General features: G+C 34.9%; 3 protein-coding genes across 3 annotated transcripts; 2 read left to right on the top strand and 1 right to left on the bottom strand.

Moving 5' to 3' along the window:
- Positions 1-4,108, top strand: LOC121252787 (choline-phosphate cytidylyltransferase 1-like). The gene is made up of 8 exons (XM_041152601.1): positions 1-248; positions 904-1,017; positions 1,247-1,342; positions 1,650-1,692; positions 1,779-1,934; positions 2,076-2,156; positions 3,437-3,535; positions 3,708-4,108. Exons 1-8 carry the CDS (start codon positions 91-93, stop codon positions 3,894-3,896), a joined length of 936 nt encoding a protein of 311 aa, XP_041008535.1. The 5' UTR covers positions 1-90; the 3' UTR covers positions 3,897-4,108.
- Positions 4,109-7,005: 2,897 nt separating this feature from the next.
- On the top strand, positions 7,006-9,431 carry LOC121252786 (zinc transporter 1-like). The gene is made up of 4 exons (XM_041152600.1): positions 7,006-7,731; positions 8,190-8,339; positions 8,481-8,860; positions 9,314-9,431. Exons 1-3 carry the CDS (start codon positions 7,111-7,113, stop codon positions 8,784-8,786), a joined length of 1,077 nt encoding a protein of 358 aa, XP_041008534.1. The 5' UTR covers positions 7,006-7,110; the 3' UTR covers positions 8,787-8,860; positions 9,314-9,431.
- A 196-nt stretch (positions 9,432-9,627) lies between these two features.
- Positions 9,628-11,053, bottom strand: LOC121252788. Its single transcript, XM_041152602.1, has 2 exons — positions 10,425-11,053; positions 9,628-9,904 (listed from the first exon to the last, which is right to left on the bottom strand). Exons 1-2 carry the CDS (start codon positions 10,863-10,865, stop codon positions 9,779-9,781), a joined length of 567 nt encoding a protein of 188 aa, XP_041008536.1. The 5' UTR covers positions 10,866-11,053; the 3' UTR covers positions 9,628-9,778.
- Between the last annotated feature and the right edge of the window lie 2,454 nt (positions 11,054-13,507).

Here is a 13,507-nt window from a genome sequence, read left to right as displayed (position 1 = left end):
AAGAATTCTTTTACAAATGGGAGTGTTCTGAGCACATCAGTAGTGTTAAATCACTGCCGTAGTCGAGTGACTGGCGACTCGAATCGTTGAATGGAGGAACCTAAGCCCAAGGATGCCACCATTTTACATTCGAACGGGAGCTCTGATGACAGTGTGCCGGACCCTCCTCCTGTTCGAGTCTATGCTGATGGGATCTACGATCTCTTCCACTTCGGCCACGCTCGCTCCCTTGAGCAAGCCAAGAAACTGTTTCTCTCCGTCCCCTTCCTTGTTTTTTTTTCTTTTTTTTCCAATTATATTAGCGAAATGCCTTTTGCATACCTGTTGTGATCCGTTACTTTTCTGGGTTGCCTCTTTTCGCGCCTTTCCTCTTTTTGTATGTGAAAATTTGTCAAAGTTTTGACTGAATTCTGTTATTTCTAGGAAATTTCAAGTTCTACTTATTTGGGCTTATATTATTTTTATGTTGTATTTGTGTTACGTGGGGAAATTCATTTCAAATATGAATGATATGGCGTTATAACTGCATCTCTGTCTTTCGTTGTTATTCCTTATCTTTATCCGTACCTTTCATGAGATTGATTTTTATCCTTCTTTGCTCACTAAAGTTAATTTTGGTGATGTATATTTATATTGAATTATGCATTTTCAAAATTCTAGCGTAGTCTTTTAGTAGATCTTCTTTTCCTTGTTAGGTTTGGTCAGTCTTCTGCTGTTTTCTTCTAATTTGAGCTTTAGCTAACATTCCGGAAATGCTTTTTGAATTTTAACCATTTGCTTTTTGGTAATGCGTGCATCGGTTCATGGCTTGTATATATGGTTCTTTCTTTTTCTCATTTTGTCTGTGTCTGTTATCTGCCATGCTCGCTACAACTTTCTTATAAGATTAAATTGTATATTCAGGTTCCCAAGCACCCATCTGCTTGTTGGATGTTGCAATGATGAGATCACCCATAGATATAAAGGAAAAACTGTTATGACGGAGGACGAACGCTGTGAATCTCTTCGTCATTGCAGGTATAATTTTTTCCAATGACTTGAATTCTTGATAAAGCTTGAGTACTCTTGAGACTTTGGAAGAAAGATGTATGGCTACTTGGAATTTTCCTTCCATATAATTATGGTATGCAGATAGTACGCTTTAGTTTGAAATATGGTGTGTAGTGTATCATCCAAAGGCTTTTTTTTTATGGATGAGGGAATTGTGTATTTCTTGGCAGTGAGGTTTTCTTGTTCCTTTGTGCAGGTGGGTGGATGAAGTCATTCCCAATGCACCTTGGGTGATCACACAAGAATTTATTGACAAGCACAAGATTGACTATGTGGCCCATGATTCTCTTCCGTAAGAATAATCAACTGATACTCTTTGCTTTAAGCTCAAGAGTTATGATACAATTTTTTTTTTTTTTTCTTCTAAGGCATTCCACAACAAGGATGAGTTCCTCTGAGTTTCCCTTGCCCAATAATCTGTTCGAATTATGGAACCTTTTATATCATGTCAAGACAACAGAATTGTTGATTGACTTCACAGTATTTGTCTTTTGTCTTACATTGTTTCCATTGAATCCATTCTGTAATGATAATTTAAGTGATTCAAATATTCAGGTATTTCGTGTAATCTTTCGCACTTTGCTATAAATATTTTGCAGTTATGCAGATGCTAGTGGAGCTGGGAACGATGTCTATGAATTTGTTAGTCTGGGAGACAGTTTCTCTTCTATTGCGATTGCTACTTTTTTCTGTAGCATGCAATTAAATTAAGAAATCCTCTATTGTAGGTTAAATCTGCTGGAAAGTTCAAGGAAACAAAACGGACTGATGGGATTTCTACATCAGACGTTATAATGAGGATTGTAAAAGATTATAATGAATACGTGATGCGTAACTTGGATCGTGGATATTCAAGAACAGATCTTGGTGTTAGCTACGTGAAGGCATGATTTTGTTATTTAGATTCTCTTTATTATTATTGTTTATTTCTGAATAGATAATCCCAATTGCTGGATTCTGTTTCGGAATCTCTTTGCTTTTTTCTGTTCCTGGTGTATTTATTCTGGTTTTGTTCATGTACACAGGAAAAACGATTGAGGGTGAACATGAAATTGAAGAAATTACAGGAGAAAGTGAAGGAACAACAAGAGAAGGTGGGAGAGAAGGTATGTGGCGATTATGCCAATAAAAATGCAGCAAAGATCTTATGGAAGAGACGGGGAGGACTTGATTTCGTTATATATTATGCTGATATGTTATACTCTCTCTCTCTCTCTCTCTCTCTCTATATATATATATATATATATATATGTGATCTTATGTGACGGATCCTTTCATCTAGGTTTTGTTTGTGGCACATAAGATTTTAAGTAGTTTTTGAACTAATACCAGGAGCATGAATTTGGTGGCTTTGATATACAGATTTCCTCGAAAGATATCTTTATTTCCAATGACATTATTGATGTTATCCTCCATGAAGCTCCGTTGTGTTTGCTATGTTTATTACTTAATTGAAGTATGAATGCCAGGAGCCCTTGGAGCCCATTCTTGCAAGTATAATTTATTTTGGAGCTTTTCTGTTTATTCATTTTGTTCTGATAACTATGGAGCTGTTTTACTCGGATTCATGAACTCAGCTACTTATCCAGAAGAGGAAAATAGAGAATGAGTGTGTGATTAATACCTACCTAAATTGAAATACCTGTATCATTTTCACGCCCCCTTTGTCATGAATTCAGTCGATTCAAAGGTCATCATATCGTATACTCTGTTAGTGATGCATGTAGTTTTTGGCCTATCTTTCATCTCCTCACAGTGTTTTTGAGTTGAACAAAATTATTGCCACATATGTCTTGGGTGGTGTCTGCAATCACCATGGAGTGAATGTGGGCTCGAATCCTATTGTTTCACACACAAACCTAATCATTTCCGAAGGGTACAGTCAGCGGTCTCATTGCTGATGACTAACTGATCTCCAAAGTAGTCTCCAGTATTTGATTGTTGTGACCTCAAGCCTCTTGAAAATCCTTTTCTGCAAAAGGGGCAATGTAATGCCCCATGTTAATGTTCCCTACCACTTGGGCAGTTTGCCATGTACCCATGGTGTGCTTAGGTTGTTTTTTCTGCTTGTTCCATTCTTGTTGCCCTCATGTAAGCAACAGAGAATTTTTTTTCAATCAAGCAAGCAACAGAGATTGAACTCTTACCTGTGGTCATTGTGTCGTCTTTTGTGCTGATGGTATTTATTTTGTGAGGCATGCTACTCAAATACTTATGTATCATTGGCTTCGTTGATTGTGGAATCTCTCTCTCTCTCTCTCTCTCTCTCTCTCTCCAGTATCAAAATTTTAATGTATATTCATTTGTCAGATTTTTGCTCTTCTTTTCCATCAACTATTGTATGGAACGCTGATTGATTTAAGTTTCTTCTTCCATAAAATTTTAGATTCAAACTGTTGCAATGTATCGTAATGAGTGGGTGGAGAATGCCGATCGCTTGGTTGCTGGATTTCTTGAGATGTTTGAAGAACGTTGCCATAAAATGGTAAGCCAATCAATGCATTAACAGTTACAAATATCTAGATATTTATTTTTGTCCGTGACAAACACAATTCTCATTCACAAAATTAGGCTGGTGATGATAGAGCACATGCATGCTTTTGATCTGCTTATATATTATTTCGGCATCCTCACCATACAATTTCGTTGTTTATCAGGGCACTGCCATCAGGGATCGAATTCAAGAGCGGCTAAGGGGTCAGCAGTCTAGAGATTCCACATATCTCCTACATGATGGAAGCGACGATGCTGATGACGATGTTGCCGAAGAATATTATGACGAGGATGACGATGGTGAATATTATTATGATGAGGAAGCGTATGCTCAGCATGACACGATAGATTAGAGAGAAGCAATGTAGAATTCACAGCTTGCAGGTGATGAAACATTAGTATATACTTTTGAATGCCTTGGGATGAAAATCTTGCAGATTGTGTGTTCGTTGCATAATGTGTCTCGCCACTTGGTCTCTGTAAAGTGCCATATAGTAATTGCGTGGTTTTGCTCTGTCTGCGAAAGCGAACTTTTGTTAAAATTGAAACTTCAACATTCTTTTGATTTTGCTTTGCATTAATGTGGTTTGGTTGAAATTCTTCAAGCAGTTGTAAACAGATTAATGATTCTCTTCATGCTGAATTAGTCCTCTCTAACCGTAGGGGTAACACTGTTTAAATGGCTTCATATACGACTCACTTAGGCCAGATTTGGATAGTAAGATACTCTCATCTCATCTCAATATTCAAATTTCAAACACTAAACACAAACACTTTTCAATTTAAAATTTGTAATTTTTAATTTTTTCATCTAATCATTACTTAATCATTATAACTTTTTCAAATTTTCAAACAAAATATAAAAAATAATTTAATTTTTTTAAATTTCAAAATAAAATTTATATTAAAAAATTATATTTTAATTTTATAATAATTTTATTATATTTCTCCTCTCATCTCTTAGAGACGTACTGACGACTGATTCTGTACCAATTTGACCTAATTCTCCAAACTGTGAAAATAATAAATAATCTTTAAATGATTTAAAAGATCGATGAGTTTAGCAATTTCATTTTCAAATTTATTTCTCAAAAATACAATATCGTTGAATGCATTGGTGTAGAAATAATGAGGTCATGATACCGTCACAACTCAGTTTGCAGGAGACCCACGAGGAATGTTATTTGTAATTAAATTAGGTAAAAGAAATAATAATATTATTTTGCCACAGGATTTATTAGCAGTAGGTTATACAGATAGAGCCACGATGGGATTGGACCAGTACACGTAAAGTCTATTGTAAAATTCACCTGTTTCAATTGAACTTGTCTCGAGTGTGGGTCCAATGAAATGGGGCGGAGGACAGGAATGGTGTGAGCATGTCCATGAGCTTCTGATAGAGGTCCGACGATAACCCAAAGATATAGAGAAAGAACGTACAAATAAATAGAAACAACGACTATGCTATGTATGGTAACAATTGTGTATATGTTAACTATGTATATTTCTAATTCCTAAAATCATGGTGGTGCAAATTTGATTTTGATTTGGTGATTCTGTCAATATGGGCAGGGATTATGAACATAAAATAAAATACAAATATTGCACATAATATATAGAGTAATTTTCCCTTTTCTGTGCTCTCAACGTCGACATCCTTTCCTTTCAAGAAAATTTTGCAACCAATTATCAGGTTGCCTGTAGGAAGTCTGTCCACATAGGGTGACCTAGGTTGCGCAAGAATACAGAGAAGGAACGTACAAATAAATAAAAATAATGACTATACTATGTGTGGGAATAATTGTGTATATGCTAACTATGTATATTCCTGATTCATAAAATCATGGTGGTGCGGATTTGAAGTTGATTTGGTGATTTTGTCAATATGGGTAGGGATTACGAGGTGATTAAGAACATTAAATAAAATAAAAATATTGCACATAATATATAGAGTAATATTCCTTTTTCTGTGCTCTCAATGTCGACATCCTTTCCTTCCAAGAAAATCTTGCAACCAATTACCAGGTTGGCTATAAGAAGTCTGTCCGCACAAGGTGACCTAGGCTGTATAGGGTAAATTAGTAGTAGGTTACGCAGAGAGAGCCAGGATGGGATTGGGCCGGTATACGTAAAATCTATTGTAAAATTTACCTGCTCCAATCGGCTTCGTCGAGTGTGGGTCCGATGAAATGGGAGGAGGACAGGGATGGCGTGAGCATGACCATGAGCTTCTGATAGAGGTCCAACGACAACTCAGGAATATAGAGAATGAACGTACAAATAAATAGAAATAATAACTATGTTATGTATGATAACAATTGTGTATATGGCAACTATGTATATTCTTATTTCCTAATCCCTAAAATCATAGTGGTGCCGATTTGGCGTTGAGTTGGTGATTCTGTTAAAATGGGTAAGGATTATGAAGTGATTAAGAATATAAAATAAAATAAAAATATTTCACATAATATATAGTAATTTTTCTTTTTCTATGTTCTGAATGTCTACATCCTTTTTTTCCAAGAAAATCTTCAACCAATTACCAGGTTGGATGTAGAATAGTAGAAATTGAAGTTGGATCTTTACATGTGATGTGGATAGACTTCCTTCTCAAGTCGACGATCCAAATTTGTTATCTTTTGACTCATTCAACGAATATATATAATCTTAACCGTTCCTTGAAACAATAAATTTTACACTGCCAAATTGACGCTGAGGATTTGGAAATCATTATCGAAAAATGATATTATTATTTCTTTTACCTAATTTAATTACAAATAAAATTCCTCACACGTCTCCTGCAAACTGATTTGTGACGGTATCATGACCTCATTATTTCTACACCCAACCATATTGTACTTGAGAAATAAATTTGAAAATGAATTTGCTAAACTCATCGATCTTTTAAATCTTATTTAAAGATTATTTATTATTTTCACTTATTAATTGATATTGGAGATGAAAAAAGATTAGGGCTAGTTTAGAGAATGACGTCAAATTGGTCTAGAATCACTCCATAGTACATTTCAATGAAAAATTTATAAATAATAGTAAAGTAATTTGTAAATAATAATGAAATTATTTAAGTTAAAATATTTTATTTGTTTTTGAGAGAAAAAATTAAATAAAAATATTATAAAGTTATATTGTTAGAATATAATTTTTCAAATTATTTTCGTTTTGAGATTTAAAAAAATTGAATTATTTTTTATATTTTATTTAGAAATTTAAAATATTGTAATAATTAGATAATAATTAGATGAAAAAATTAGATATTTAAAATTAAAAAATATTTGTATTTGAGAGATATTTAAAAAAAAAAAAACGAGATAAAAAAAATTTAAGATAAAATGAAATTGGTTGAGATACTCTCGAAAGGCCTAAAATGATGTAAACATGTACTCATAAAAATATTTAGTATAATAATAATAATAATTAAAAAAAAGAAGTCAAAGCACAATTATTTTCTTTATAAGCTAGAGTCTGTCTTCCTCCTCACGAACCGGCCTAGTTTTACGTGCTATCTCTAAAATCCCGTCTCTTTCTTCTTCAATCGATATTCACACAATGGAGATGGTTCAACAACTCTATAGCACACTCTTTTGCGCCCTCTTCCTACTCCCTTCCCTGGTTTTTGGAGAGTGCAGTTGTGATACTGGTGATGAAGATCAGCGTGACAAGGACCAAGCTCTCAAATATAAACTCGTAGCTATTTCTTCCATACTCGTTGCAGGTGCACTTGGAGTTTGTATTCCAATGCTTGGAAAGACTATACCTGCTCTGCGTCCCGAGAAGAACATCTTCTTCATCATTAAGGCCTTTGCCGCCGGTGTGATATTATCCACGGGGTTCATCCACGTACTTCCAGATGCTTTCGAGAACTTGACGTCGCCGTGTCTTGCAGAGAATCCTTGGGGGAAATTTCCGTTCACGGGGTTTGTTGCGATGGTGTCCGCCATTGGAACCTTGATGGTTGATGCCTTTGCGACTTCATATTACAGCAAATCTCACGTCCATAACGCTCCACATGGGACTGGACCACTCGAGGAGAAGGTCGGTGAGCATGATGAGGAGGATCACACGCACGTTCATACTCATGCAACTCATGGTCATGCTCACGGTCCGGTGGCTTATTTGGCTCAGAATCCTGGCTCGTCTGAGCTTCTTCGAAATCGAGTCATATCGCAGGTAATTTGAGGTTGTGGAGTACTTGACGATCCTTCTGTTCAATTCCCCATTCATATATATTCAGGTTTTTGTTCGCTTAAATCAATTTTTGAAATCTCAGGAACAAGTTTTCATGTGTGAAAAGGATCTACAAGTTTTCCTTCTCTGTTTTGGTTTAATTTCCGAACTTCTTTTCTGGGTTTCTCGAAAAACTCTTGCCTTCATGAGCGTGTTGGGACGTTTTTATTTTGGCAAAAAAATAACTTGTCATGTGTCTTCACCAGTTTTCCTCCAAATTAGTGATCCATTGTGTATATATCTATTTTTTTTTATAAATTCTCTTTTCCTGTTTTTGGCATGAAGAAATATTAGGCCCCATTTGAATACAAAAACAGTCTCATCTGTTCTCATTTCATCTCGTTTCACTATCCAAAAAACCATTTTTAGAGTTTGTTTATGTAATTTTGGCTAAACTGTAGGTTCTGGAGTTGGGAATTGTGGTGCATTCAGTCATTATAGGAATTTCTCTGGGTGCTTCTGAAAGTCCAAAGACAATAAGGCCTCTTGTAGCTGCTTTAACCTTCCATCAATTTTTTGAGGGCATGGGACTTGGTGGATGCATCTCTCAGGTACATTTAACCTTTATAAATTTATTTATTTATTTATTGTTTTGCGGGTACAATAATCATAAACAATTTTAAGTACTGTAACTGGTCTATAAATTCATATAAATATGTCCTTTTTTTTTTTTTTGGTATCTGCAATTTTAGGCAAACTTCAAGTCCCGAGCTATTGCAATTATGGTGGTATTCTACTCTCTTACAACCCCAGTTGGGATTGCAATCGGAATCGGGATATCTAATGTTTACAATGAGAACAGCTCTACTGCCCTGATTGTTGAAGGAATTTTTAATGCAGCATCGGCCGGGATCTTAATCTATATGGCTCTAGTTGATCTTCTTGCAGCCGATTTTATGAATTCAAGGGTGCAGAGCAATTTCAAGCTTCAGATAGAGTCGAATGTATCTCTTCTTCTTGGGGCTGGTTGTATGTCTCTCTTGGCCAAATGGGCTTGAAGTTGAGCATTGTGGAATGTTCTTCTGATTCCCAAATGAGAGAAAATGTAACCTAATGCATGTTGTTCAATCTAGTTGAAAAGGTATTCCGACGGACAAGTTTACAACAAATTGACGTAGTTTCATGTGATTTATTTGATCCACTTTACATTAAAAATAACTTTGTAATCTGATGTAATATATCAATTTGTGAGTTTACTTTTATGAAATTTTTGTATTAATGTATTTTTCCTCTTGACGTTTATAAAATTAAAATTTGTGAAGGTTGCTAATAAAATTGCATCCGAAGTGTTTTTAATCATCTTCTGGGATTAAAAACTTGAGAAATCAACTTACCAACTCTTTTAGAATTGTTTTACTCAGCATGAAATATAGATGGTAGTTTTGTAAAATTGAAATTTATTTTTAATGAAGTAGAATAATTGCATTGGTTAATTATGAAATGTGTTATAAAATACCAATGCCTAAAGTTCATACCTATAAAAAAAAATGAGTTCTGAAATAGTTGTAAAGGAGTTACAGGCAAGAACCTTATGCTTCTGCTCCTATAAAGTGCCCTTCAAGTCTCCAATTTCAATCATCATAATCAATGTTCTTCCTTCTTAAGCCACTTGCATTTTCCAATTTCCACGCCAATCTTCCAGTTGAGCCAAGCTCATACACGTATACACGTACATGATCAAGCTCCTCAAGTTCGGATAAGATCAATTTAAAGAGATGTTTTTTCTACACATATTCAGCATATATCCAACGCCAGTTTGTCAGAATTCTAGCCTTTCCATCCTAATGGCATCTGGATGATTTCTGTTTCTTACTGTAGATAAAAAAGATATACGTCTAAAATCTGCATCAATAGCCTGTTATTACACCCAAAAAATAAAAGAAAAAACAATATAGAAAAAATTGGACGAAGAGGATGCCTGCTGAAAGAATACCAACTATAAATTAATGAAAATCAATCTTATTAATTGAGAATAAAATTACAAATACAATCATCCTCTTGAAGTAGCTCCATGATCTCTCAGATAGTTGGAGGGCTTTCGGTGATAGGCTGTGTGATCTTTTTTCGTTTTTTTCTTGAAACCTTTCGACGCAGCTTTCAGCACCATAGTCCATGCCTGTATACGTATAAAGTAGTATGTGAAAGACACCCTCAGTAGACTTGAAATTTAAGGAATGAACTAAATGGATTAGAATCTTAAACAGAGAAAAGCGCCAGGGGGGCGAAGGGCAGTAGCAGCAGAATGATTCCAAGTCTTCTGGTGCTAGACGTTTGGTTTTCGGGAAATTTAGCACATTTTGGTAAATCATGGTATCTCTATAACGAATCAGACATTTTCCCCTGATAACTTCAACACCACCTCCCCCCCCCCCCCCCCCCCCCCCCCCCCCCCCCCCCCCCCCCCCCCCCCCCCCCCCCCCCCCCCAAGATCTGAAATTTTCCTTGAATTAGCTATCGAATACATTACTTATCCCTAACACTTTCAATTCAAATGGGCTTTCTTTCAGTCTGATGATATCCAAACTGTAACCTTTCAGGCAGAGAGAGAGAGAGAGAGAGAAGAAGAAAAAAAAAAAAAAAAGGAAAAGATATAAATGAAAAATATGGAGCAAGAACCCTGAAAGAAGTAGAAATACCTTTATGGCGGCTGGGTAACATGTGTTCTTCATAGGAGTTGGAGAGAACTCGGACGCCTTTATTTTCTTCTTGAGCTTAATCTTCAGAAGATTGTGGTTGATGTTGAAGGAAGTGGTGCTGATCTTCTTCTTGATGTTGGAAGTGACTTTCTTGAGCTTGTTTTTGTTGCCCAAATCCATACTCAACTCCATCCCGAATGAAAGCTTTCTTGGTGCCATGAAACCCAATTCAAAGTCCAAGTCCATGGGGCTGTACGCCTTAGTGACCAAAGGGGACCATATCGAGCTCTGGGTATAGTCGAAATCGAAGACCAAGTTGTCGGGAAACTTGCAGAGAAGCTCTTTTGATATCAATGGCTCCAAGTACTCAACCACTTTGGTAGTGGCCATAACAAGGCTCTCCTTCTCTTCTTTTTCCTCTTCTCCTTTGCGCATGGTCATTTCTGATCTTCTCGGGGATTTTCTGTGAAGTAATTGCGATTGTTTTCAACGGGTTTTTCGCTCTCTCTTTCAGAGGATCGAAAGCTAATTCCTTTTGTGGGTTTGGGCCTGATTTTTAAGCAGCAGTGGGGGAAGACGGAAGGAAGAACAAGACAGAAAGTTACCGTTACACTTGTAATCGATGTGCCGGATTTGTCCTTTGTTTTTGAACCGTTTTCTTTGTTTCCCTCGATTTATGATGTTCTCTCGTGATTTTGGTCCGTGTCATTTTCTCGTTTTGGTATAGAAATTCACTTGGAGTGACGAAATTACAACAATTTGAATCATTAGCACATGTTCCCCCCACAACCATACAATCTTACCTACACCAATATTACCTACTACACCTATACAATTTAATTTAAGCTAGAGTAATGCTACTATCTCGCCTCATTTTACCTTTTCATTTTGATCGTTTATACATTTAATTTTTTTTTAATTTTTTTTATTTAATAGTTAAAAAAATGATTATTAGTGTATTGATATTTTTTTAAAAAAATATTTAAATATATTTAAAAAATAATAATTTATATTAGACGGCACAAAAAGTGAGCACATACAGTAGCAGAGTAGTACTACTCTTTAAACTATGCTTTATAAATTATCATCCCCTCCACAATGCTCAACACTCAATTTCCTTATCCAAAGCCCACCATGCGTAACCTCTAACACGCTTAGCCCACCTATCTATTCCCCACTCCCAAATCCACCAGAGTACGAGCCAAGCCCACCTGGTAGCTTTCGTAGGCCCCAAAAACATGTTCCTAGCCCACCTGATTTAGTTCTCTTATCTCCATCATCAACACTAGATATAAGGATCGAGAAATGATATATATAAATTTTAAATACACAAGTCTCGTATAAATTTTTTATAAAAATATAGACACTATATAAAAGTATAAAAACTCATTTTTTTTCTTAATAGAGTCTATTTTTTTATAAAAGATTTGTATATTTGACACTTCTACCTAGCATTTCAAGTCTGTTGTGTTTCTAATCCAACTGTTCCTGAACCGATAGTTCTAGCAAGCTATAGACTATGCCTGCGGGTCTGGGTGCAGACTGCAAGTCAATTCAACCCAATGGTTCATGCTACCAACGTGACATCATTTTGGCTCATGCTTCTTTTGTATGCTTTCAACGGCTACTTGCAAAACACAAAGCTGGGTGGAGGCACTTGTGATTTTGGTGGGATTGCCATGCTTGTCACAGTGGATCCAAGTAAGTCAACAATCATATTTCGAATTAAGAATCAGAATTATCTGAGATATAGACTCCCAAGCACAAAAATAAGGTATGACAAAGGGGTTTTCAAAAAAAAAAAAAAAGGTATGACAACGGGGGTTACGTTAGGAGTCCTAAAAAGTGTTTAAATAGTTTTAAAAACTTTTTAATAGAAAAATTAGGTTATTTGAGTGTTATATATTAAAATAATTTTTTAATCTCAAATAAGTCAAAAAATACATTTAAAGAAAATCAACATCTCAAACACGCTTTTCTAAATAATGCAGAACATAATTCGAGTTTTAAAAAGATTGTTAATGAGCGAAAATACTAAAACAACTTTCAAATAATTACAATTTTCAAACTTTAAAAAATATGATCATAATTTTTAAAAAATTCAAATAATCGTTATATTTACCTCAAAAAGTACTTTTTTAATTTGTTTCTAAATAAATATAATATGTTTAAAAGTGCTTTAAACATATAGTTACTAAACAGTAAATAAATTTTTAATAGTAAAATTTATTACTTAAATTATAAATTTTAAACTCTAAAACTATAAGCTATATTTTTTGTCGTAATTTTAAATATGGTCAAAGTCAACATTATCGATCGGGGAACATACACCATATGGACAAATGCAATCTTTGGATGGATCGATCCTGATGTGTGGTACAAGATAAGTTTGTTTTGTACTGCATTTTGAATAATACAAAAATCTAATTTGTCAGTTTCCTATTTTCAAAGCTAATCCTTTTGCTGTTCTATCTAAGCAACTCGAGGATGACCTCTCGTTCTTCTGTACATTTTCAGCAAATGTCCTTTCTTGGATCCAGCGTAAGAGAAAATTTAACGCGAATGCATGGAATATGCTACAAGTAATGCTTTGAAAGAAGGGTCGCAGTACTACAGCTAGCAATCGAGAATTCTTCCACGTGTATTTCATTTTTTTTCTTTTTTTTTTTCATGAATTTTTTTAATCATCTTAAATATTTTTAAAAAAAATTCATAATATTATTAAAAAAGTACTTCATTAATCACTACGTAAAATAAATACTATCGAAACCCATTATCGAAATCCCTATCATTTCCCTTGAAAGAATATGCCAATTTTGGAGCCCTTGATGATCAGTTGCTCTTTTCTGGACAAACCCTCTTAGTTTTCTGAGCTGCATTGCAATTAGAATATGCTAATACAATTGGGATGGAAGCATTAATGACCAGATGCAAACTTTTTTCAGTCCAGCAGAGTAAGTGAAAAAAAAAAAAAAGGTGTATGTCGTTACTGAAGGTTTCGTTTCATGTTTTTAATTTTTTTTTTTTAACAATTCAAATTCATTGTATGGTGCACTAAAATTCACAATATTATGGCCAAATGG

Source organism: Juglans microcarpa x Juglans regia, chromosome 2S (genome assembly GCF_004785595.1).
Source record: "Juglans microcarpa x Juglans regia isolate MS1-56 chromosome 2S, Jm3101_v1.0, whole genome shotgun sequence".
In the NCBI taxonomy this organism is placed as follows: domain Eukaryota; kingdom Viridiplantae; phylum Streptophyta; class Magnoliopsida; order Fagales; family Juglandaceae; genus Juglans; species Juglans microcarpa x Juglans regia.
This window is presented reverse-complemented; position numbering and strand designations above follow the sequence as displayed.

Excerpts from the sequence above, each read along its gene's own strand:
- LOC121252788 (XM_041152602.1), bottom strand. The coding sequence starts at position 10,865 with ATGACCATGCGCAAAGGAGAAGAGGAAAAAGAAGAGAAGGAGAGCCTT. Across the intron at positions 9,905-10,424 it reads GTTACCCAGCCGCCATAAAG|GCATGGACTATGGTGCTGAA; the intron begins GTATTTCTACTT and ends ATACGTATACAG.
- LOC121252786 (XM_041152600.1), top strand. The coding sequence starts at position 7,111 with ATGGAGATGGTTCAACAACTCTATAGCACACTCTTTTGCGCCCTCTTC. Across the intron at positions 7,732-8,189 it reads GAAATCGAGTCATATCGCAG|GTTCTGGAGTTGGGAATTGT; the intron begins GTAATTTGAGGT and ends GCTAAACTGTAG. Across the intron at positions 8,340-8,480 it reads TTGGTGGATGCATCTCTCAG|GCAAACTTCAAGTCCCGAGC; the intron begins GTACATTTAACC and ends CTGCAATTTTAG.
- LOC121252787 (XM_041152601.1), top strand. The coding sequence starts at position 91 with ATGGAGGAACCTAAGCCCAAGGATGCCACCATTTTACATTCGAACGGG. Across the intron at positions 1,343-1,649 it reads GTGGCCCATGATTCTCTTCC|TTATGCAGATGCTAGTGGAG; the intron begins GTAAGAATAATC and ends AATATTTTGCAG. Across the intron at positions 1,693-1,778 it reads GGAACGATGTCTATGAATTT|GTTAAATCTGCTGGAAAGTT; the intron begins GTTAGTCTGGGA and ends CCTCTATTGTAG.